This window comes from Salvia splendens, chromosome 12 (genome assembly GCF_004379255.2).
Source record: "Salvia splendens isolate huo1 chromosome 12, SspV2, whole genome shotgun sequence".
Classification (NCBI taxonomy): domain Eukaryota; kingdom Viridiplantae; phylum Streptophyta; class Magnoliopsida; order Lamiales; family Lamiaceae; genus Salvia; species Salvia splendens.
Window position 1 is genome coordinate 1,945,278 of NC_056043.1, and position 20,767 is coordinate 1,966,044.

The following is a 20,767-nucleotide window of genomic DNA, read 5'->3' on the forward strand; positions in this document are numbered from 1 at the left end:
AAGTAGTTTCCACATTTCAGAGGCAGATTCAACATGATTTACTTTCCTAATCACAGAGTCAGATAAATTGAGAATAATAGTGGCTCTAGCCAACTCATTCATTTCATCTTGTTTTTCAGGAGAAACATCATCAGGCAAAGTACCATCAACAGCTTTGAAAACCTTTTGTTGAATCAAAATGCACTTCAACTTTTGTTTCCAAATCATAAAATCATTTTTCCCATTAAAGGGAACCAATCCAACAGGTTGTGACATTTTTGAGACAAGTTCAACAAGAACACAGTGAGCAAGGTAAGAACACACAACTTTGCACACAATAGAGGACAGAGACATGCAGGCAAGGGCCTAACACAGATTTTCACAGAAAGAGCACAGAAGAACACAAAGTCAAGTACCCAGAGGGCAGTAACAGCTATCTGAACAGAAAATTTTCTCAAGAACACAAAGAAACACACCATACACACAGGTCAAGCCCAAATCCCTGACTGTCACGAGCAGCACTCACTCTTGGAGGGCGCAGAGGGTCACTTAGGCAGTATATGTGCTTAGTGGCCAGGTAATAAGGGGTCAGAGAGACAGAAAAAATAACAATCAAACACGGAAGCATGTAAATACAGAGAAAACAACACAGATAAGCCTAAAACCTTGCCAAGGTTTATTACCAGCAGCAAAAGCCCAAACCTAGGGTGGCTCTAAACAGAAAATCAACAAACAGAGAGAGTCACAGCCAATTTACCAGAGCAAACCCCCACTCGAGGGAGGGTTCCACTTGCCCACCTCCTTAATGCGACTCGGCGTGCCGGAATCGTCCCCCCGTGGCTCTGATACCACTGTAGGGATCAAACAATTCCGGATTCACTATTAACCGAGACCTCTTTGGTCTTGTTACAAGATGGCTCAGTCAAACCATCAACCAAGCGACTGATAAGAACAATGAGTCTAACTATTACAGTCAAATACACAATAGCTATTACAAACTAAGTCCTCGAGCTTAATCCCTTCAAGATAAGCTCCAAACTGGCCCTGCACACTCAAAACCCTTGTTAGCAACACAAGATAACAGATCCACTCGGATCTAGTGCAGAATGACTAAGGAATACAGAAAGAAACACAAGTAAGCAACAATCATCGGCTCAGCCACCCGCCAATGATACAAGCCTATTCTCCAGAACACCGATCCTAAGGAGCACAGCCGAATCCACCAGTGATTAACCTCACACTCCAGATTCCAAGCCTAACCAACTCCTACACACCAGATCTGAACCGTTCAAGAATAGTCTCTCACAGAAAACCTCACACTAGAAACCCTAGCTCTCTCAAAACATCAGCAACCGAAGTGGTTGCCTGCTCAACTACTGTAGCAAGGTCGACTACACTTCCAACCGTGAGAAATCACAAGGAAACCGCCGGAGAACCGTCGGCGAAGAAAGCAAAAGAGAAGAGAGGAGAGAGAGCGTCTGAGAGCTTCGAGAGAAAGAGAGAGTGTTTTTTAATAGAATGAGAAAACCAAAGAGACTAACCTCTCACATAACAAACACATCTCGCAATCCAACGGCTGAACACAAGGATCCGGGTGAGAGGAACACGTGGCGGCATCTGGAGTGAGAGATATGTGAATTGGGTCAAGCCCAATTCAGATACACATGGGCTCCAGAAAAATATAGGCCCAAATGAAGGTCCACCATAATTCAACAATATCGAAAAATTTCATTGCAGAAAACACTCTTTCAACAACACAGAGAAATCTATATGTATAATATAATCATTATAACGCAACAAGCCTAATGGATCCTGTGCAGGATCAACGGCGCACCATGCTGAGGATGAAGCGACAGTACCATATTCGGGGCGTGTGCATACGATGGAGAAAGCTCGAACCAATACCGTTTCAAGATGAGGGCCAGCGCCATTTTCTCTTCTACCATATCAAAGTTCTGCCCAATGCATATCCTCGGGCCTCCACCAAACTCATGTTCGTCCTCGCCCCATATCTCGCAGTCATGCTGCAGCGGAAGCGTAGCTAGGAAGATGCTCACGCCCACGGGTAGGGCTAAACCCCCTAGCCTCGTCTCATCACGGATGGTTCGACTCAGCATAACTGCCCCCGGGTACAATCTCAGAACCTCGTGAAAGATCGTTGTCACAATCTGCAGCCGGTTTAGCTCGTGGAAATCCGGCTCGTTGGTGCCAAGAACTTGCATGACCTCGTCTCTGGCACGGGCCTACCAGTCCGGGTGCTTGCTCAGCAGGATCATGGTCCACGTGAGCAGGGACGCTGTTGACTCCTGCCCGGCTATGTAGAAGAGTTTGCACTCATCAATCAAATCTCTCAAGCCCATTTCTGTCCTTTCACCATTTTCATTGAAATTGGACTCCAACATTAGTCCTAGCAAGTCAGTGGACTCTGTTATTTCCCCTGCTTCTGCCAATTGCTTTCTTTTATTGATGATGCCTAGAATTAATGAGTCAACTTCCTTGGCAATTTGTGCCATCCTTAGTTTTAGTTGGCAAAAATCTACAAGTTAAATCCAGACAAGTTAGTACTACTAGACTAGACATTATTAAAACTAAGGTTATTTACATGTAACTTCCTAAACTTTTATCAAATTCTGTCTTTGCATACCCTGCTCAAATCTTGGCAATATACATTACGTACCTGAACTATTGCGAAAGCATTGTCATGTTGTAGGTAGTTATAAAACGTCGCAGTGTGCTAAATTAAATAATTTCATTTGTTGAATGAGAGAGTACAACAAATTAAATTATTCAATTTAGTATAATACAATGTTGTTTTACAGTGTTTAATGTGGCGTCGTTTCGGTTGACATTCGATAGTGCCATGTAAGTAAGTCAGCAACCAAAATCTTGATTGGTTGCAAAAACAGGGCAAACGGTTCAACACTTCACATGCAAATTTTAACGAATGGTATGTAAAACCAGAATTTGACAAAAGTTTTGGAATTTATAAGCAAATACCATGAAACTAAAGTCAGGGAAGTAAAGCATTTGAGCCGCCTTCAACAAGAGCGTGCCTTGCTCGTTCTGAAGCTCGAATATCTTCTTCCCTTCTTCGTAACTGCTCCCAAACGCAGTGCGCGAGATCACATCGCTCGTTAGAGCTTGAAGATGAGGCCACACATCCACTTCGCATTCCCCATCGCTCGGTACCATCTTGTCCAATTTGCTCAACATGTCACTGCAGCTCAAGTACATCGAGGGAAGCATCAGCTGCAACGAGAAGATAACCATTCAATGAATATTAGTATGATTCAAATAACTTATTACCCTCTGATATAAACACCTTCAGTTTTTCAAGATGAAAAGCAGGATTTAGCAGCCTTCTGTGCTTAGCCCATTTGTCTGCTTCGTACGTTGCAAGGCCTCGTGTTAGCCGCTTAGGGCGCCCCACTGCAGGTGGGAGGGTAGGAGAATAAAAATGATGACGTGGCGGTGCATAGGGCGCTCTCTAATTCTTCGACAGAATCTCTTTTATCATTTGGTGATCTGAGATGACTATTGCAGGATTTGAACCAAACCACATGAAGCAGTTTTCACCTATGATTTTACCACCAAAAATCCTACAATCAGTCGTTAAAATACAAACTAAACATGAGAACTCATCCATGGATTATCAAATATATTTAGCCTATCATGAGAGGGAACTCATCTCTGTCATTTGATTTATAAACTGGAGCAACAAAGACTAGAGAACTCATTTAGTTTATAAACAACGAAGACTAGAGAACTCAATTAATTTATAAAGAACGAAGACTAGTCTATTAGGAAAGAGAGAAATCATTCAATATATACCCTCCGTCCCGGGCTACTCGCTCCTTTCCTTTTCGGCACGGAGATTAAGGAATGATTGTATAGGAAAGTAAAAAATGACGGTCGTAGGTGAAAATTTTTACTAAAAATGGAAAGAAGGCAAGTAACTTGGGACGCCCAAAAAGGAAATAAGTGCGAGTAGCGCGGGACGGAGGGAGTATTAGGAAAGAGAGAAACAAAGATGAAACGGTTACGTCTTGTCCTTTGTATTTTTTTTCTAATAAATTTTTTTTAGTATAATCTTTCGGCTGAAATTCTAGCATAGTCTTTAACCTAAAATAATACACAAAAATAATTGATATGGTAAAACCGTATAAGGAAAGGATCAGTAGAGATTTACTTAATTTGAAATCATCACTTATTTTATATGCAATGAAAGTAAAATATGCATCGGGAGTTTCAATAACATAGCATTAAAAGTGGAAGGAATAATTTCCAAAATCGATATGTATTCATATTCACATTAAATGGACTTTCAGAATCATGTCGAATCCTACCAAAATTCGAAACGAACTATGTTTATATAAACTTTGTTCAATTATAACATAGACGAATCAGCTTATCATCAGCTCAAGGTATGATTACACGAACTCATATTTACGAATTGCCTCATTATTTGCCTTCATTAATTTCTACTCTACTTACCCAATCACTCCTATTTATCAATCAATGTATACACGTGTTTGTGTTGTGCGTGTTTGGAAGATGTCTAATTTTATGACTATTTGAAATTCTGAATAATAACTTTGATTATGAAATTTAAATTGTAGATCTGAGAGAGCTTTCATTGAAATTTAATTGGAAGTCCAAATATTATCGAATATTAGATTTGGAACTGAAGACTCCGATTTCAGAACCACATCCGCAATCTAATATTCGTTTTATTCATTTATGACTAAGATCACTAATTTTTTTGAAAGGTATGGTAATAAGGAAGGAAGATATGCATTTACCTCGAGATATATGCATAGAGATCCTAAAAAGAGTCTCGATCAGAGACATCCTGAGTTGCAAGTGCGTTTGTAAATCATTGCGTGATTTGATAAAAAGTGACGACTTTGCGGGGTCATATACTCCGGAACCAGGTGTGGCCTTCGCACATCGAGACAAGGGGTTGTACATAGTCACTGATGAGGCATATCGGCCACTTTATCGATTTGTGTTGCCACCTCGCAATCATGACTCGTGTCATGCTGTAATTGATTCGACTAATGGTTTGATTATGATGTGGGAAGAATGCGGTGAAATTCTTTTCATATGCAATCCAATGACATGTGAGTATGTCCAGCTTCCTCCACCGCCTTCTCTTACAAGTGAGTACATGTATGGATTTGGAGTGAGCAAATTAAGTCGGAAATATAAGATTTTATGTGGTACGGCTAGGTCATGTGATGTATACATTCTAGGAAGAGGAGAAAGCGGGTTGTGGAGAAGAATCGCAGCGGAAGCACCAGGCATCCCGATATTTCCTAGTGATATTGCTGCATTTTTGAACGGAAATCTTCATTGGTTGGCATCCAAGTCCGAGGAGAATTTTGTTTGTTGCTTTGATCTTGAAACAAAGCTCTTTAATCGGTTTTCTCTTCCTGATCGTGATTACAATGGCGACTATAATCACGAATATCACCTACGTACTTTGGAGAGTCGACTATGTTTATGCGATGCGGTAGATAGTCATCTTGGTGTTGCTATTTGGTGGATGAACGATTACGGAGATGATAATTCTTGGGATAAAGTATATACAATCCACCGATTCGAAGTGTCTCCAAGTATTTGTGGAGTTGTTTACCCGCTCAGAGTTTTTGCAAATGGTGACTTATTGTTCGTAACTACTGATCAACTATTTCTCTACTTCAAACACACCAGATTGCTTATGCGATATCGTTATCTTGAACGATCTATCGATTTTTTCCCCAACATTGTTAATTATACTCCAAATTTTTATTCACTCACAACCATGGGGATTCCCAATGTACAAACATTAAGTTTATTATAGATGTTTGTACTATTTTTTGGTTTTAATCATTTTTTTCAGGCAGCGAAACTATGTCGTATTATACTACATTAAATAATTTCATTTGTTATACGGCTTTCTATCTCATTTTCTCAATACCAAATACTACCTCCGGCCCATAAAATAGACCATTTATGGTTAGGCCCATAAATGATAAAGTGGAAATTGTGCAATAGATAGTGAAACCCATAAATAATAGAGTAAAAGAAAAAGAGAAAAAAATTGTCATAAATAGATATGGACTATTTATCTGAAACAAACCAAAAGAAAATATGGTATATTTCTATGAGATGAGGGAGTAATATCGATTGATATTAGTGCCACCAAAACAAAAACAAATTAGTGATTTAATTAGTAAGTTTTGCACAAATACCCTAACTTTTATGTTCATACACAAAACAAAATAAAAGGACAACTCTCCAACCATTATTATTAGTCCATATAATTATTAAATTAAAAATAAATAAACAAATATAGAACCGATATAGATTGGTATAAGGAAACAACTATATGAAACCATATCGAGTATTGATTTACTTAACCATAGTTATATTATTTCTTTTATAGAATAGATTCAGTCGGCTGTTTTGATTCGAAATAAAATCTTTATAAAAAAATTATACTCCATCCGTCCACACCAAAATAGTCATATTTTACGATATTAGAACATCTACAAAATATAGTCTCATTTCAAAAAATGAAAAGTTTCTCTCTTATACTTTACTAATTTTTTTCTCCTCTTCCATATTTAACTTACTTTTTCTGTATATACTTATCTCTTACTTTACCTATTTTTTCTCGTTCCCTTTTTTTTTCCTCGTTCCCAAATTTCTCTTTTTTTAGTAGTATATATATATGTATATATATACTGTAATTTATATACTGTATATATATACTGTAATTACTAAAATTATAAAAGTATATATATACGGTAAGGGGTGCGTTATATTGATAACCCCTAAATATCGTAATAACCCTGTAACTAAATCTGGACCGCACATTTTTAAAATCACGCGGTTGAGATTCAAACTTAGATTTACTTCATAAAAAAAAGGCGGAGGGGTAAAACTGTCATTTCGCTCATTTAATTTCGCAGCCGATAAAATGATACTTCGACCTAAAAAATGACGAAACTATCATTATAAGCCAAAAGTATCATTTTATCAACTTAGAGTATCATTCTATCCGGCAAAACTATCATTCTATCCGACAAAGGTATCATTCTATCTGCTGTGAGTATCATTTTATCATTTTATCAGTCAAAAGTATCATTTTATCAACTCAGAGTATCATTCTATCCGACAAAACTATCATTGTATGCTGTAAACCTAACATATACTATCATTCTATCCGGCAAAAACTATCATTCTATCCGGCAAAACTATCATTCTATCCGGCAAAAACTATCATTCTATCCGGCAAAAACTATCATTCTATGCAATAAACCTATCATTTTATCATTTTATCAGTCAGTCAAAAGTATCATTTTATCAACTCAGAGTATCATTCTATCCGGCAAAACTATCATTTTATGCAATAAACCTATCATTTTATCATTTTATCATTTTACGTGATATTTGGCGAAATTCAGAGTATCATTTTATCAGTCAAGAGTATCATTTTATCAACTCAGAGTATCATTTTATCCGGCAAAACTATCATTCTATGCAATAAACCTATCATTTTATCATTTTACGTGATATTTGGAGAAATTCAGAGTATCATTTTATCATTCAGAGAATCATTTTATCATTCAGAGAATCATTTTATCAACTCAAAGTATCATTCTATCCGACAAAACTTTCATTCTATGCAATAAACCTATCATTTTATCATTTTATCAGTCAGTCAAAAGTATCATTTTATCAACTCAGAGTATCATTCTATCCGACAAAACTATCATTGTATGCTGTAAACCTAACATATACTATCATTCTATCCGGCAAAAACTATTATTCTATCCGGCAAAACTATCATTCTATCCGGCAAAAACTATCATTCTATCCGGCAAAAACTATCATTCTATCCGGCAAAAACTATCATTCTATCCGGCAAAACTATCATTCTATGCAATAAACCTATCAATTTATCATTTTATCAGTCAGTCAAAAGTATCATTTTATCAACTCAGAGTATCATTCTATCCGGCAAAACTATCATTTTATCATTTTACGTGATATTTGGCGAAATTCAGAGTATCATTTTATCAGTCAAGAGTATCATTTTATCAACTCAGAGTATCATTCTATCCGACAAAACTATCATTCTATGCAATAAACCTATCATTCTATCATTTTACGTGATATTTGGCGAAATTCAGAGTATCATTTTATCATTCAGAGTATCATTTTATCAACTCAAAGTATCATTCTATCCGGCAAAACTATCATTCTATGCAATAAACCTATCATTTTATCATTTTATCATTTTACGTGATATTTGGCGAAATTCAGAGTATCATTTTATCAACTCAGAGTATCATTCTATCCGGTAAAACTATCATTCTATGCAATAAACCTAACATATATCATTTTATCATTTTACGTGATATTTGGCGAAATTCAGAAATTAAATGAGCGAAATGACATATTTACCCCTCCGCCTTTTTTTATGAAGTAGAGTATCATTCTATCCGGCGAAACTATCATTCTATGAAATAAACCTAACATATATTATTTTATCATTTTACGTGATATTTGGCGAAATTCAGAAATTAAATGAGGGAAATGACATATTTACCCCTCCGCCTTTTTTTTATGAAGTAAATCTAACTTTGAATCTCAGCCACAAGATTAGAAATATGTGTGGTCCAGATTTAATTAAAGGGTTATTACGATATTTAGGGGTTATCATATGATCACAACTCTATACTGTAATTACTAAAATTATAAAAGTAAAATTTCTCTTTTTTTAGTAGTATAAGTAATTTGATAGTTATAAGATTAATAAATAAGGCGGGCTCTATTTATTTTAAAAATCTGTACCATTTTTAAACTTTCAAAAAAATGTGCCGTGTTTTAAAAAATAAAATAGAAAAAACGACTTACTCTAATATCAGTGAAGTAAAAACATGCTTAGAGTGATGTGTTTCATGATTAGAGTGAAGTGTTTGTGATCCTTGCTTATAGTGATCTATTTTTTCATACCAATGAAGTAAAAACATGCTTATAGTGATATATTTAGTTCACATCAGTGAAGTAAAAACATACTTAGAGTGATGTATTCCACGGTTAGAGTGATGTTTCTGTGATATTTTCTTATAGTGATCTATTTTGTTCACATCAGTGAAGTAAAAACATACTTAGAGTGATGTATTCCACGGTTAGAGTGATGTTTCTGTGATATTTTCTTATAGTGATCTATTTTGTTCACATCAGTGAAGTAAAACATGCTTAGAGTGATGTGTTTCACAGTTAAGTGATGTTTCTGTGATATATGCGTATAATGATCTATTTTGTTCACATCAGTGAAGTAAAACATTCTTAGAGTGATGTGTTCCGCAGTTAAGTGATGTTTCTGTAATATATGCGTATAGTGATATATTTTCTTCATATCAGTGAAGTAAAAACATACTTAGAGTGATGTTATTACCTTGTCAAGTGGTTTTAGATTGATTAATGGTTAATTTGAAAAGTGAATTTGATTAATTTTTAATACTAGTATTCTTTAATTCATAAGTGGAGATAGTAAAATAGTAAACACATTTTATCTCTAATTTTGTTCTCAATATGTAATTTCAAAAAGTGTAAATAGAGATATGAATAAATAAATAAATAAAAAAGGTGAATAGATAAATAAGTAACACATACTCCCCAAGCCCAAAACAAAAATAAAGGAGCTGGTCTAACAGGAAGGAAAAGAAAACAATTATACTCCCAAAATAAACCTTACATGCACCCTCCATCCCACTTTAAACTCAAACACAAAAATAATAAAGGGGATGGAATAAAAAGAAACAAATATTCCCCTCTCCAAAATCACACAGGCATACCCCTTTTAAAACATGTACACGTATAATCCCTTAACATACACCAATTTAATCAAACCTTCCAATATTAAAGTACTGTATAACAAATTAAACAAGAAGCAAAAACAAAATACTCCCATTCCATATCTCTCTCGGACTCTCCTCTCAAAACCCGCCGCCGGAAGTTCTTCTCGACGGAACTCGGCGCTTTAGCCGCCGTCTGAAATCTGCTGTTGCCGCTGCTATCTCCACCATCGCGCTTCACAATGGATCTCCGCCTACTACATCACGCTGGAGATGAAGACGAAGCGGTATGAGGTTGAAGGGGAGCAGGAAGAGACGGGGCGCAGCCAGTGGGCCACAGAGATGACAGGGGGAAGCAGCTGCGAGAGGCAGCCGGCGGAGGAGGGCGTCGCCTGAGAGGAGGTTGATTTGTGCTCCTCCACCTCCTTCGTAGAGAGAGAGTATGCATGAATGTGGTGTGTATGTCAAAATATGGAACAATGTATTTCCCAAAATACCCCATGTAATTTTTATTAATAGAAAATGAATACTAAATTTAATCATTAGATTAAGATAATGATTGACTGAGATTTGTTCTCTAGTTATATAGTTAATATTAGTCATACTTTGATCATCTATATATATATATATATATATATATATATATATATATATATATATTGTCTAATGATACACAAAGCAAAAAAGGAAAACAAGTAAAATCTAGAACAAGAAAACAACATGAATCATCTAATATACATACCATCAGATCCTCTCAGCTTCAGTGAGCTGTATCATGTGTTGGTTAAGGCCATCCACAATCCACCAAGGCTTGTGTTCATCCGCGAACCTGCTAGGATCCGACTGCACGGGAGCCTCCGTCAGAAACTGTTGCCAGAACACATCATTAGCCGGCACAGACTGAAAAGTGTTGCTCCCGTGTCGAGCTTCAGCTGATCTAGCATCCGGGGTTTTGGCCGGACTTATGTTGATGTCGACTCCTGGTGGCCTCGAGTCAGGATCGATTCGGATGGATGATATTGCAGGGCTTTCGATGTAAGCTGATGATGCAGAGCAGGGCGATCCCGGGATAATGACATTGATGTCACACTCCATAGGCGAGGACGGGGAATCTGAAGGGATTTGGTCGATCCCACGAACAAATTTATCCCAGAAAGTGAGAGACGAGTCGAGCTTCTCGACTTGCTTCAAGTCCAAGAGTGGGAGAGGAGATGAAGGGCTGGGGTCGGGATTGTCCTCGATCAACATGGCTTCGTCTTTGAAGTAGTGCAGGGCCAGCATCCGTCTCTTCTTGTTCGGAGATTCGGATTGGTCTATCAAACTCGGGCTCTGCAGGAGATGAGCCAAGTTATCCAACAGCTGCCGCTGCCTTTGGTCAATGGTGTGCAATGTCTGCCCCAGCGATCTCAGCTCGTGCTCGTAGCCTCGATTCTCCTGTCTATACCTCTCCACCTCTGTCTCGAGGGAGACTCTCTCTTGCTTCAACTTCTCAATCTCCTTCTCAAACTCCTCTCTCTCCGAGTCAGTTACTGGCGCTGCATTCCCATTGCCCGAGTGGCTGTGGACGGGCTTTCGCCTGTGGATGTTCTTTAATAGATGCCTTTGTCCGCGGATGAACTCCTCGTTCGCGAACTCCCACTGATCCGGATCAACCTTTCGAAAGCCCTGAAAGTTGGAAGAAATTCAGTCAGCTGTGTAACCCAAAAAAAGAGCTTAGCCTACACTAGTTGAATTCAACAAGTAATCAACATGACCATTCATTGCCAATTTCAAACACGAAACAATTACACGAGAGCTCCAATTTGCCCTCGTTTGTCTAGCCAGTTCCGAGCATATAAACAGATGCATCAATGTTATAGATGGCGTATGGCGGCTTACGGCGGTGAGCCCAAAAACCGCCATAGGGATATGGCGTATCAGTATGGCGGGATATGGCGGTCGATAAATAAATTAATAAAATATTAATAATATATGTATATATAAATTCAAAAAATTAGAAAACAATAAAAAATTATAATATATCAAGTTATCAACTATTAAAACAATAAATAAAGCATAAAGTCATAAGTAATTATATAATATGCCTATCATAATAAGTCTTAGTTCAACAATAAAAATATAAAGTCATCATCACAAATTCATAATACATATCAAATCTAAATTAAAACCATCCCCAATCATCACCATCCCCAACATAGTCATCCTCCACAAGATAGTTATCCTCATCCTCATCGATATCATCGTCCTCCAACGAAACCGACGGGCGGCGGCGGGCGGGCGGGCGGCGGGCAGCGGCGACGTGACTAGGGCAATGGGACTGGGGGCGCAGCAGGTTGAGTTTGTTTGAGAGGGAAAGAGATACTATAAAAAAACCCTAGATTTTGACTTAATTGGCATTTTATTTCATTATTTGGGCTGGGTTTGGGCCGGGTTAAGGGTTAAAAATCATTTGGGCCGTGTTATTTGGTAATTGGGCTGAGGTTTGGGGCAGCCCGACCAAAAGTGACGCCATAACTGCCATGACACCGCCATGGCGCCTCACTCATGGCGGCAAATGGCGGTCGCCATAAAAAAGTTTTGTGGCAGCTCGTGGCGATGGCGTTTTTTCCGAAACCCGCCACGCAATGGCGCCACGGCGGCGCCATGGCCGCTTTTTAATAACATTGAGATGCATACAACATACAACGAGTAAGAGAAGTGCGAAAAAACAGACACACAAGTACAAATCACAAGTGATTGAGCAACACATTATGCAAAGAGGTTAACTAGCACGATAGTTTTAAAGATGATTGATCTTTCGATGGATCTGATACTACAAGTAATCAGCAAACAATCGATGGATCTTTCGATTAAACAACAAACAATGACATGAAATCTGCAACATGTCTTGTTTTTCTTCTGCGCATATAAATGGATGCATACAACACACAACGAGCAAGGGAAGTGCGAAAAGATAGACACACGAGCACAAATCACAAGTGATTGAGCAATACATGATTGTTTGAAAGATGATTGATCTAATAAATAGGAAGAAGAAAAGAACTCAACCTAAACTAGTTGAATTCCTAAGCCTTAACCATCATAGAATCCGATACAACAAGTAATCAACGTGTCGATTCATTGCCATTTTTAAACACCAAACAATGACATGAAATCTGCAATTTGCCTTGCCAGTTCAGATCATATAAATGGATTCATACAACATACAACGAGCAAAATAAGTGCGAAAAACAGACATACGAGCGCAAACCACAAGTGATTGAGCAATACATTACACAAAGAGGCCAACTAGCATCCTAGTTTAAAAAAATGATTGATCTTTCACAAGATTTTACAACAAGTAACCAAAATGTCCATTCATTGCCAATTTTAAACACCAAACAATAACATGGCATCAGCAATTTGTCTTGTTTGTCAATGTCCAGCAAGAAAAGTGCAAAAATCAGACACACAAACACAAAGCACAAGTGATTGAGCAATACATTATGCAAAGAAGGCCAACTAGAATGATAGCTTGAAAGATGATTGATCCAAAAATGAAATGGGAAGAAGCAAAGAGGCTTACATAAGTATTAAGCTGTCTAACAAAGCTGGAAAAATTGTTGTGCTTGAAATACTTTGGCAACAAATCCCTAGCAAACTCAGGTGGATTCCACACCACAAAACTATGGCTTGTTCTACTCCAAGACACAACTGCATTAGTCAGAGAATCATCCACCATTTCATATGTTTTCAACAGAAATGGTGCTGGTGAACCAGAGCTTCCATTTGTTCCTTCCATTTACACTTCACATCCAATTACAAAACAGAGCCCCAAAACCCTCACTATTCTAAACACTCCACAACTAAAATCAAGCTGAAATTATAACCAAGAACAATAAAGATAGGATTTTTACTTTTCAAATCACACTTATTTTGCTCCAAATTGCAAAATTAGGGATCACAAAATCAAGAAAAGAGGGGAAAATTGGGTGACACGGGATTCTTGGTGGAAAAGAAAGAAAAGCAGAGAGGTGAGAAGGATAAACACAAAAGGAAAAACAGAGTGATGCGATGGTCAAAAATTTGAAATTTTGACGATTTGGGCATAATCAATGCGGGGGAAAAAGAAGTGCAGACTTGACTTTCAACAGCTACTTGAGAAATATCAATCGTGGGGAGGAATTTTTCTTTTGTTTAATTAAACAGAAAAAGCAGTTGAAAAATCAAAGATGCTCTGCTTTTGAATTGTTTATAGTATTATTATGCGTTGAATTCAACTTTGGTGACGAAGAACAGAGACGCAGTCGTCATTAGTGAATCACCATTAATTGATTAATTGTGACATAAGCTAATTAGATTATCAATGTAGTTAACTTGTGTTGAATTCCATTTTAGTGTTGGACAAGCAACTTAATTTCTCTTCTTTCTTTAATAGTTTATTTTTTAATGGGATATTTTTATTAGTTTTTATAGCTTGATTCCGTCCGTGAAATATTTGTCCAGTTTTACCATTTTGGTCCATCCATGAAAAGTTGTCCTAAACATTTCACGGACTTCAATTTTGATATTTTGTTCATCTATGAAATATTGTCCAAGTTTGACTTGACCGAGTTTTAAGAAATATGGTCCAAAATGGATTAGAATGATAGTTTCAAAGATGAAGCAATGGGAAGAAGTATGGATACCATTTTTATGTATAAACTTTAGAATAAAGGCCAATTTTAGTTCTAAACATAAGACCAAAATACGAATTTGCCCTAAAATATTCACTTTCTGAAGGAGTCCATTTTTTATGGTTCCGTAAAAAAACTAACGGTCAACGCTAATTGCACGGTGGCATGACAGTTAGTTTTTTATGATTTCGTCAGAAAAAGGACCATTCCGACAAAGATTTTATTTGTTATGGACGTGTTTTTCCAAACATTGAATGTTTTGGATCAAATTCGTATTTTGGTCATATGTTTAGGACCAAAATTGACTTTATAAAATGAAAGTGATATGAGCTAGTGAAATATCAAATAGGGATAAGTAGAAGGTGAAAGTGACTCTTATTGTGGAAACGCCCAGAATGACAAAGGGGCACTTATTATAAGATGGAGAAAGTAAAATTTTCTAGGTCAATAGTTGTTGTGAAATACTAGTATATAAATTACTACTACATATTATTGTGAAATAAAATACTAGTGTCTTAGATCAAATATAGTCTATCAAACGCCTTTGGACCTTAACCTTGCGGCGCTGCCGGGAGGAGGTAATATGGCACGAAAGGTGGGTTTAGTTGTAGTGATTGAACATTCTGAATCCCCATAGCCACGAGCGAAAGAAAACTTGGAGTATAAGTAATGATGTTGGGATAAGAGCCTTCAAATTGTTGAAGAAGATTGGATACCGCAACATTTTCAGTATTTTTAGAGTAGATATACAAGCGATCGCGATCACGATCCACTGTGAACAACAAATCACCATTGTCTAACAATTTTAGGGGGAAGACAAGTCCAACAAATCTAGGTGCTATACTTGGTAGTAAGTGAAAGGTGTATTCTTGTACCCAGGAATTATCATCACCGTAGTTATTCATCTGCCAAATAACATCACAGCCACCTTTGCAGTCGCATAAACACAGTTGACCCTCCAAAGCACATAGCCGATATTCATGATATTTTTTGCAACCAGGGACAAGAGGAGGAGGGGAAAAAGTAGTAAAGAGCTCGGTTTCAAGATCAAAGCAACAAATCAAGTGTTCCCCTTGAAACAGCCAATGAAGATTTCCGTTTAAAAATGCAGCACTATCACAAAGTGGTGTAGGCCGTATAAGTGGTGATGATGGTGCTGAGATGCTTCCCCACGACCCTCCTCCTCCCATAGTGTATACATGACATGACTCGGAATCTTTTTGGCCACATAAAATCTTATACTGGTGACTTATTTTGCTCACTCCGAATCCAAATAAGCATGGGCGGCTAGTAGTAGAGGGTGGAGGAAGCTGGACATATTCACAAGTCATTGGATTGGTTACAAAAAGAATATTGCATAAATCCCTCACAAAAAGCAAACCACCCGCTGAATCAATTACATCACGAAAGCAAACACTAGTTCCAAATTTCAGACAGATTTTGAAAAGTGGCTCATTGGCCTCGTCATCGTAGACCGTGTACATGTGTCCGGAAGTGAAACTGAGGCGTGACTTCGGAGTATACGAGGTCTTAAACCTGCCCCCCTCTATCAAATCGAACCATGATTGGCAAACAGACTTGCACCTCATAATGCTTTTACTCAAGAGCCTTCCCAAGATGTCTATCGTCAACTCTTCCGGCAGATTTGTAAACAAATCTCTCTTCGTTACCACCAAATCCATAGCTGCGGATGAAGAAAAACAAATTCAACTTAGAAATTATGGTACAGAGCAAAAATAATTTGAAATTTATTGAAATTAATATAGGCAAATAATATGACAATTCGTATACATACGTGCGTGCATTGTGACCTTAGTAATAATTAAAGCTACAAAGGATGAATTAATTTGCCCGTTTTTGGTGAAATGTGTGTGGCTAAACCTAACCTTTTTTAGGTGTTAGTAGAAAATTTATATGTATACGCAGTTCGTTTCTCGATTAGGAATTTATCTATTTTTGGTATAAAATTAAACTAAGATATGATATTTTAAATTGGAAACATAACATAATCTGTTACGTAATTAACCCAAGATATCCTTCTATATTTATGGAGATTAAAAATTTGAAATCAAGAATTTATCTACTTAATTGAATTAATTATGGAATAGATATATTTTTCAAATAAAATATTCAAATTTTCTTAATATAATATTTCAGCTGAAATTCTAACGTAATATTTAACCTAGTTATACTAATAAATAAATAACAAATATAGGTAAAAATGAAAGGAGCAGAGATAAAATCTACGTCTTGTTCTTTGTATTTTTTTTTCAAATAAAATTTTCTAAGTATAATCTTTCGGCTGAAATTCTAGCGTAGTCTTTAACCTAAAATAATATAAAAAATAATTGATATGGATTGGTAAAACCGTATAAGGAAAGGAGTAAAGATTTACTTAATTTGAAATCATCACCTATCTTATATGCAATGAAAAAAAATATGCATCGGGAGTTTCAATATAACATACCGGAGTATTAAAAGTGGAAGAAAACTTATTTTTTAATGCATACTAATTAATTAATATGCTACGAAATTTAAATTATGTCAATCAATTAATATGCTAAAAAGATACTTTATCTTTGATTTTATGAAAAAAATCTACTCATATAAAAAGTATGGCCATAGTTTAAACTTTATTAGTATATATTAATTAATTAATTTTATTTGTTAATATTTTTGATGGCGAATAAAAAATAAAAAATAAATTATTAGAGGAAAGTTTCCATAATTTGTAAAAAAATAATTAATTAAACATGTACACTGGCTCATATTACCAACTTGGTATACTTAGACTAGAGAATTTTTTCTCGAGTAAAATTTTCTAGAGCTGGACAATCGTTGTTATGAAAAAAAAAATTACTACAACTACACTACATATTATGAAAGAAAATACTGTCTTAAATCAAATCTAGTCTATCAAACGCCTTTGGAGCTTAGCCTTGTGGCGCGGCCGCCGGTGATATGGCACATGGCTGCTGGAAGAAGGTGGTCGTGGTCGTAGTCTGTTACGGACGTCCTCCGTAACGTGACCGGCTAGCGATCTTCTGACGGATAGGGTGATCAATCCTTCGACAAGCTCGAAGGAAGGCTCACGATTTGCCGGTTCTCGGACGTTCTCCGATGAGCAGCAAATAAGGAACGAAAATTATACTTGATACTCAAGCCAAGTTGGGCGAAATACTGATTTCATTAATTGATTGAATTATTAAAATGATAACAACCTAGCCCTATTTATAATACTAGAATACTAGCTTAGGGAACAAGAAAACAAGATACGAAAAGATACTATGAAGCAAAAGATAACTAAACAAAAGATATGGAAGATAAAATATATCTAAACTAAAGGACTACTCGTATCAACTCCCCCTCGGTTAAAATCCACCTTGTCCTCAAGGTGGGAACCATAGATCAACGGACAAAGTTGATGGTAACAAGAGCATTGAGACTTTCCCTCCTGGATCGAACGCGACTACATACACCACCTCCAAATCTCGACGCCCTTTCCCAGCCAAGAATCTCGGCAAACCAAAGTCAGCCCTTGTTTTCCCTGCTGTGAATGGCTTAGTTTCCTTCAGTTGCAAGAAACAAATAGCAGCATGTGATGCCCGATAGTTCAAGATGTCCCGTTTTCTCATTTCGTTTGTATAGCTCTTGTAGAATCTCTGGATTCCATCAATCACCTCCTTGAACCCAATCTTGTGATCGATTTCAAGAGGCCTCAAATCTTCAATCATCTCGGGAGTTTCCGAGTCCTCGGATATCGTTGGAAGGCCTCTGATTCTGCAGCTCTTGGGTACCATCTTCATCTGGTACACCCAATTCTGGAGTTGGAACAAAACATCTCCTCCATCATCTACATCTTCATTTTCATGATCTGAATCCCAACACTTCTGTTGTGAACTACTATTTGCATCAGCACATGATGGTGATGAAGATGAATCACTCTGTCTCTCCAACTCCAAATTCAAATCCAAATCATCACTCAGCTTCACCGATTGAGGCTCCATCTCTATGAACTCCTCATCATCGAAAGTTGTCTTATTTTCATGATTATCATCATCCAATAGAGATGATTTTGATTCCTTCTCCTCATCCAGAAAACTACCCATCCAGTTCGAGGAATCATTTTTTTCCATTTCCCGATGAGCATCCGATTCTTGATCAAGGCTTGAAGAATGGCTGCCGGGAATCAATTCGATTTCATAGCAAAATTCTTCATCCACCATCTTCCCTTCTGCTCGAAAATTCTCCTCTTCATATTCGCCACAAACACCTTCCAAAGAAACAATCTTTTCTTTTTCTGATGAACTCTCTTGAATAACAGAGAAATAAGGATTCAACAATTTGAAGTAAAAGGGCGAGGAGAAGTTTGAGTCTTGTTCAAAATCCTCTTTTTTTTCGGATGCTTGATCATATTCCTCGGTCTTTTCTTCAAACCCCATGATTTCAGGGTGCCAAGGTTGTGTGCCCGTGCGTGGGCTGCGCTGCTGCCGGAAGTGATCGGTTTGTCGCCTGGGTGTATCCCAACCACGAGGCAGACACGGTGATGGCTGATCATAATCCGAGTATCCTTGCGATGCACGGTGAGGTGGTGGTTCCCAACAAGAGGGCTGCCATGACCGTGGTGGGTCGTAGGGCTAGAAGCTCGGCATTGATTGGTTACTGGGAGGATCCCAACAGGAGGGGCGGTTGATGGGGAGGTCCCACGATGTAGGTTGTCGGTACCCCCGAAAGCCCCTATCAAACTCCTGAGTGTACCGATCAGGCTGCCTATCCCAACTAGAACACTGCAGAGTGTCCTGGCGCGAGCGATAGGGGGCAGCTGCCGTGCCGAACTGCAGAAAACGGCCCCCTCGGCTGCGTATATCGCGGGCAGCTCCACGTTGACGACGGATATCCCCACCAAGATCTCGGCGACCGTGGATGAAAGGCCGGTTGACATCGTCCTCTGCCGCCCAAGCGTCGAGCGGGGAGTGATACGCCTCGTCATCAAGTTCGTCCGAGAAATAAGGGGGATCAGTTTCGGGATCGGGCGGCGCTTCCAACTTCTCCAGCCTGAGTTCCATTCTGTCAAATCGCGCCAAGATCTTCTCCAACCCGGTGGAGAAAATCGCGGCTGTTCCTGCCACATCGTGCGGCGCCTCGGCGGCCGCCTGGAAATTGCGTCGCGGATATCTCGGTTGATCGTCGCCGCTGGAGCTAGAAGGAGGGGGCTGATATTGGTGGTAAGTAGCCATAACTAATAAGGGAAAAAATGAAGTTGGAGTGGAGGGTCCGGTGGTTTTTTTTTTTTTTTTTTTTTTTTTTTTTTTTGCTGGTGAAATATGGGTTATGGATGAAGAAGGTGGAGGATTAGGCGTGACCGTGGTGGTGGAGCTGCGGCTGATTGTTTTTCTTTCTCTTTTTTTTTACGGGTGGAGCTGCGGCTGATTGTTTTTCTTTCTCTCAATGAAAGCACCAGTTGTTACGGACGTCCTCCGTAACGTGACCGGCTAGCGATCTTCTCGGACGGATAGGGTGATCAATCATTCGACAAGCTCGAAGGAAGGCTCACGATTTGCCGGTTCTCGGACGTTCTCCGATGAGCAGCAAATAAGGAACGAAAATTATACTTGATACTCAAGCCAAGTTGGGCGAAATACTGATTTCATTAATTGATTGAATTATTAAAATGATAACAACCTAGCCCTATTTATAATACTAGAATACTAGCTTAGGGAACAAGAAAACAAGATACGAAAAGATACTATGAAGCAAAAGATAACTAAACAAAAGATATGGAAGATAAAATATACCTAAACTAAAGGACTACTCGTATCATAGTCGTAGTGACTGAACATTCGGAATCCCCATAGCCTTGAGCGAAAGAAAGCTTGGGGTATAAGTAGTGATATATCAGAATAAGAATAATTAGAGCATTGAGGAGGAGGATTATGTAGTACAGCGCTTTCAGTGTTTTTGGAGTAGATATACAAGAGACTGCGATCCACTGCGATCCACAAATCACCGTTGTCCAACAATTTTAGCGGGAAAATAAGTCCACCAAATATAGGTGGTATTCGTTGTTTTAAGTTGAAGGTATATTCTCTTTCCCAAGAATTATCATCTCCATAGTTGTTCATTCGCCAAATATCAATATTGCCACATCCTTTACATTCACATAAACACAACTGACCCTCCAAAGTACATAGCCGATACTCGTGATGCATTTCGAGACCAGAGTCAAGAGGAGGAGGGGAAAAAACAGTAAAGAGCTCTATTTCAAGATCAAAGCAACAT

At 38.0% G+C, this 20,767-nt stretch overlaps 4 protein-coding genes and 1 pseudogene across 5 annotated transcripts; 1 reads left to right on the forward strand and 4 right to left on the reverse strand.

The window, feature by feature from the left end:
- Nucleotides 1-253: 253 nt before the first annotated feature.
- On the reverse strand, nt 254-3,625 carry LOC121759144 (annotated as a pseudogene).
- A 1,125-nt stretch (nt 3,626-4,750) lies between these two features.
- LOC121759145 (putative F-box protein At3g16210) lies at nt 4,751-5,721 on the forward strand. Its single transcript, XM_042154648.1, has 2 exons — nt 4,751-5,653; nt 5,695-5,721. Exons 1-2 carry the CDS (start codon nt 4,751-4,753, stop codon nt 5,719-5,721), a joined length of 930 nt encoding a protein of 309 aa, XP_042010582.1.
- A 3,891-nt stretch (nt 5,722-9,612) lies between these two features.
- Nucleotides 9,613-13,977, reverse strand: LOC121758300 (heat stress transcription factor A-4a-like). 2 transcript variants are annotated; one of them, XM_042153709.1, is made up of 3 exons: nt 13,399-13,977; nt 10,576-11,486; nt 9,613-10,258 (listed from the first exon to the last, which is right to left on the reverse strand). In XM_042153709.1, exons 1-2 carry the CDS (start codon nt 13,612-13,614, stop codon nt 10,578-10,580), a joined length of 1,125 nt encoding a protein of 374 aa, XP_042009643.1. In that variant the 5' UTR covers nt 13,615-13,977; the 3' UTR covers nt 9,613-10,258; nt 10,576-10,577. The 2 variants fall into 2 exon arrangements, with proteins under 2 accessions (XP_042009643.1, XP_042009642.1); XM_042153708.1 differs by having other exon boundaries at nt 10,576-11,498; nt 13,399-13,975.
- A 1,062-nt stretch (nt 13,978-15,039) lies between these two features.
- LOC121759146 (F-box protein At3g07870-like) lies at nt 15,040-16,170 on the reverse strand. Its single transcript, XM_042154649.1, has one exon. The coding sequence runs from the start codon at nt 16,168-16,170 to the stop codon at nt 15,040-15,042; it is 1,131 nt and encodes a 376-aa protein (XP_042010583.1).
- A 1,707-nt stretch (nt 16,171-17,877) lies between these two features.
- On the reverse strand, nt 17,878-18,930 carry LOC121759148. Its single transcript, XM_042154653.1, has one exon. It carries the CDS (start codon nt 18,928-18,930, stop codon nt 17,878-17,880), a length of 1,053 nt encoding a protein of 350 aa, XP_042010587.1.
- Between the last annotated feature and the right edge of the window lie 1,837 nt (nt 18,931-20,767).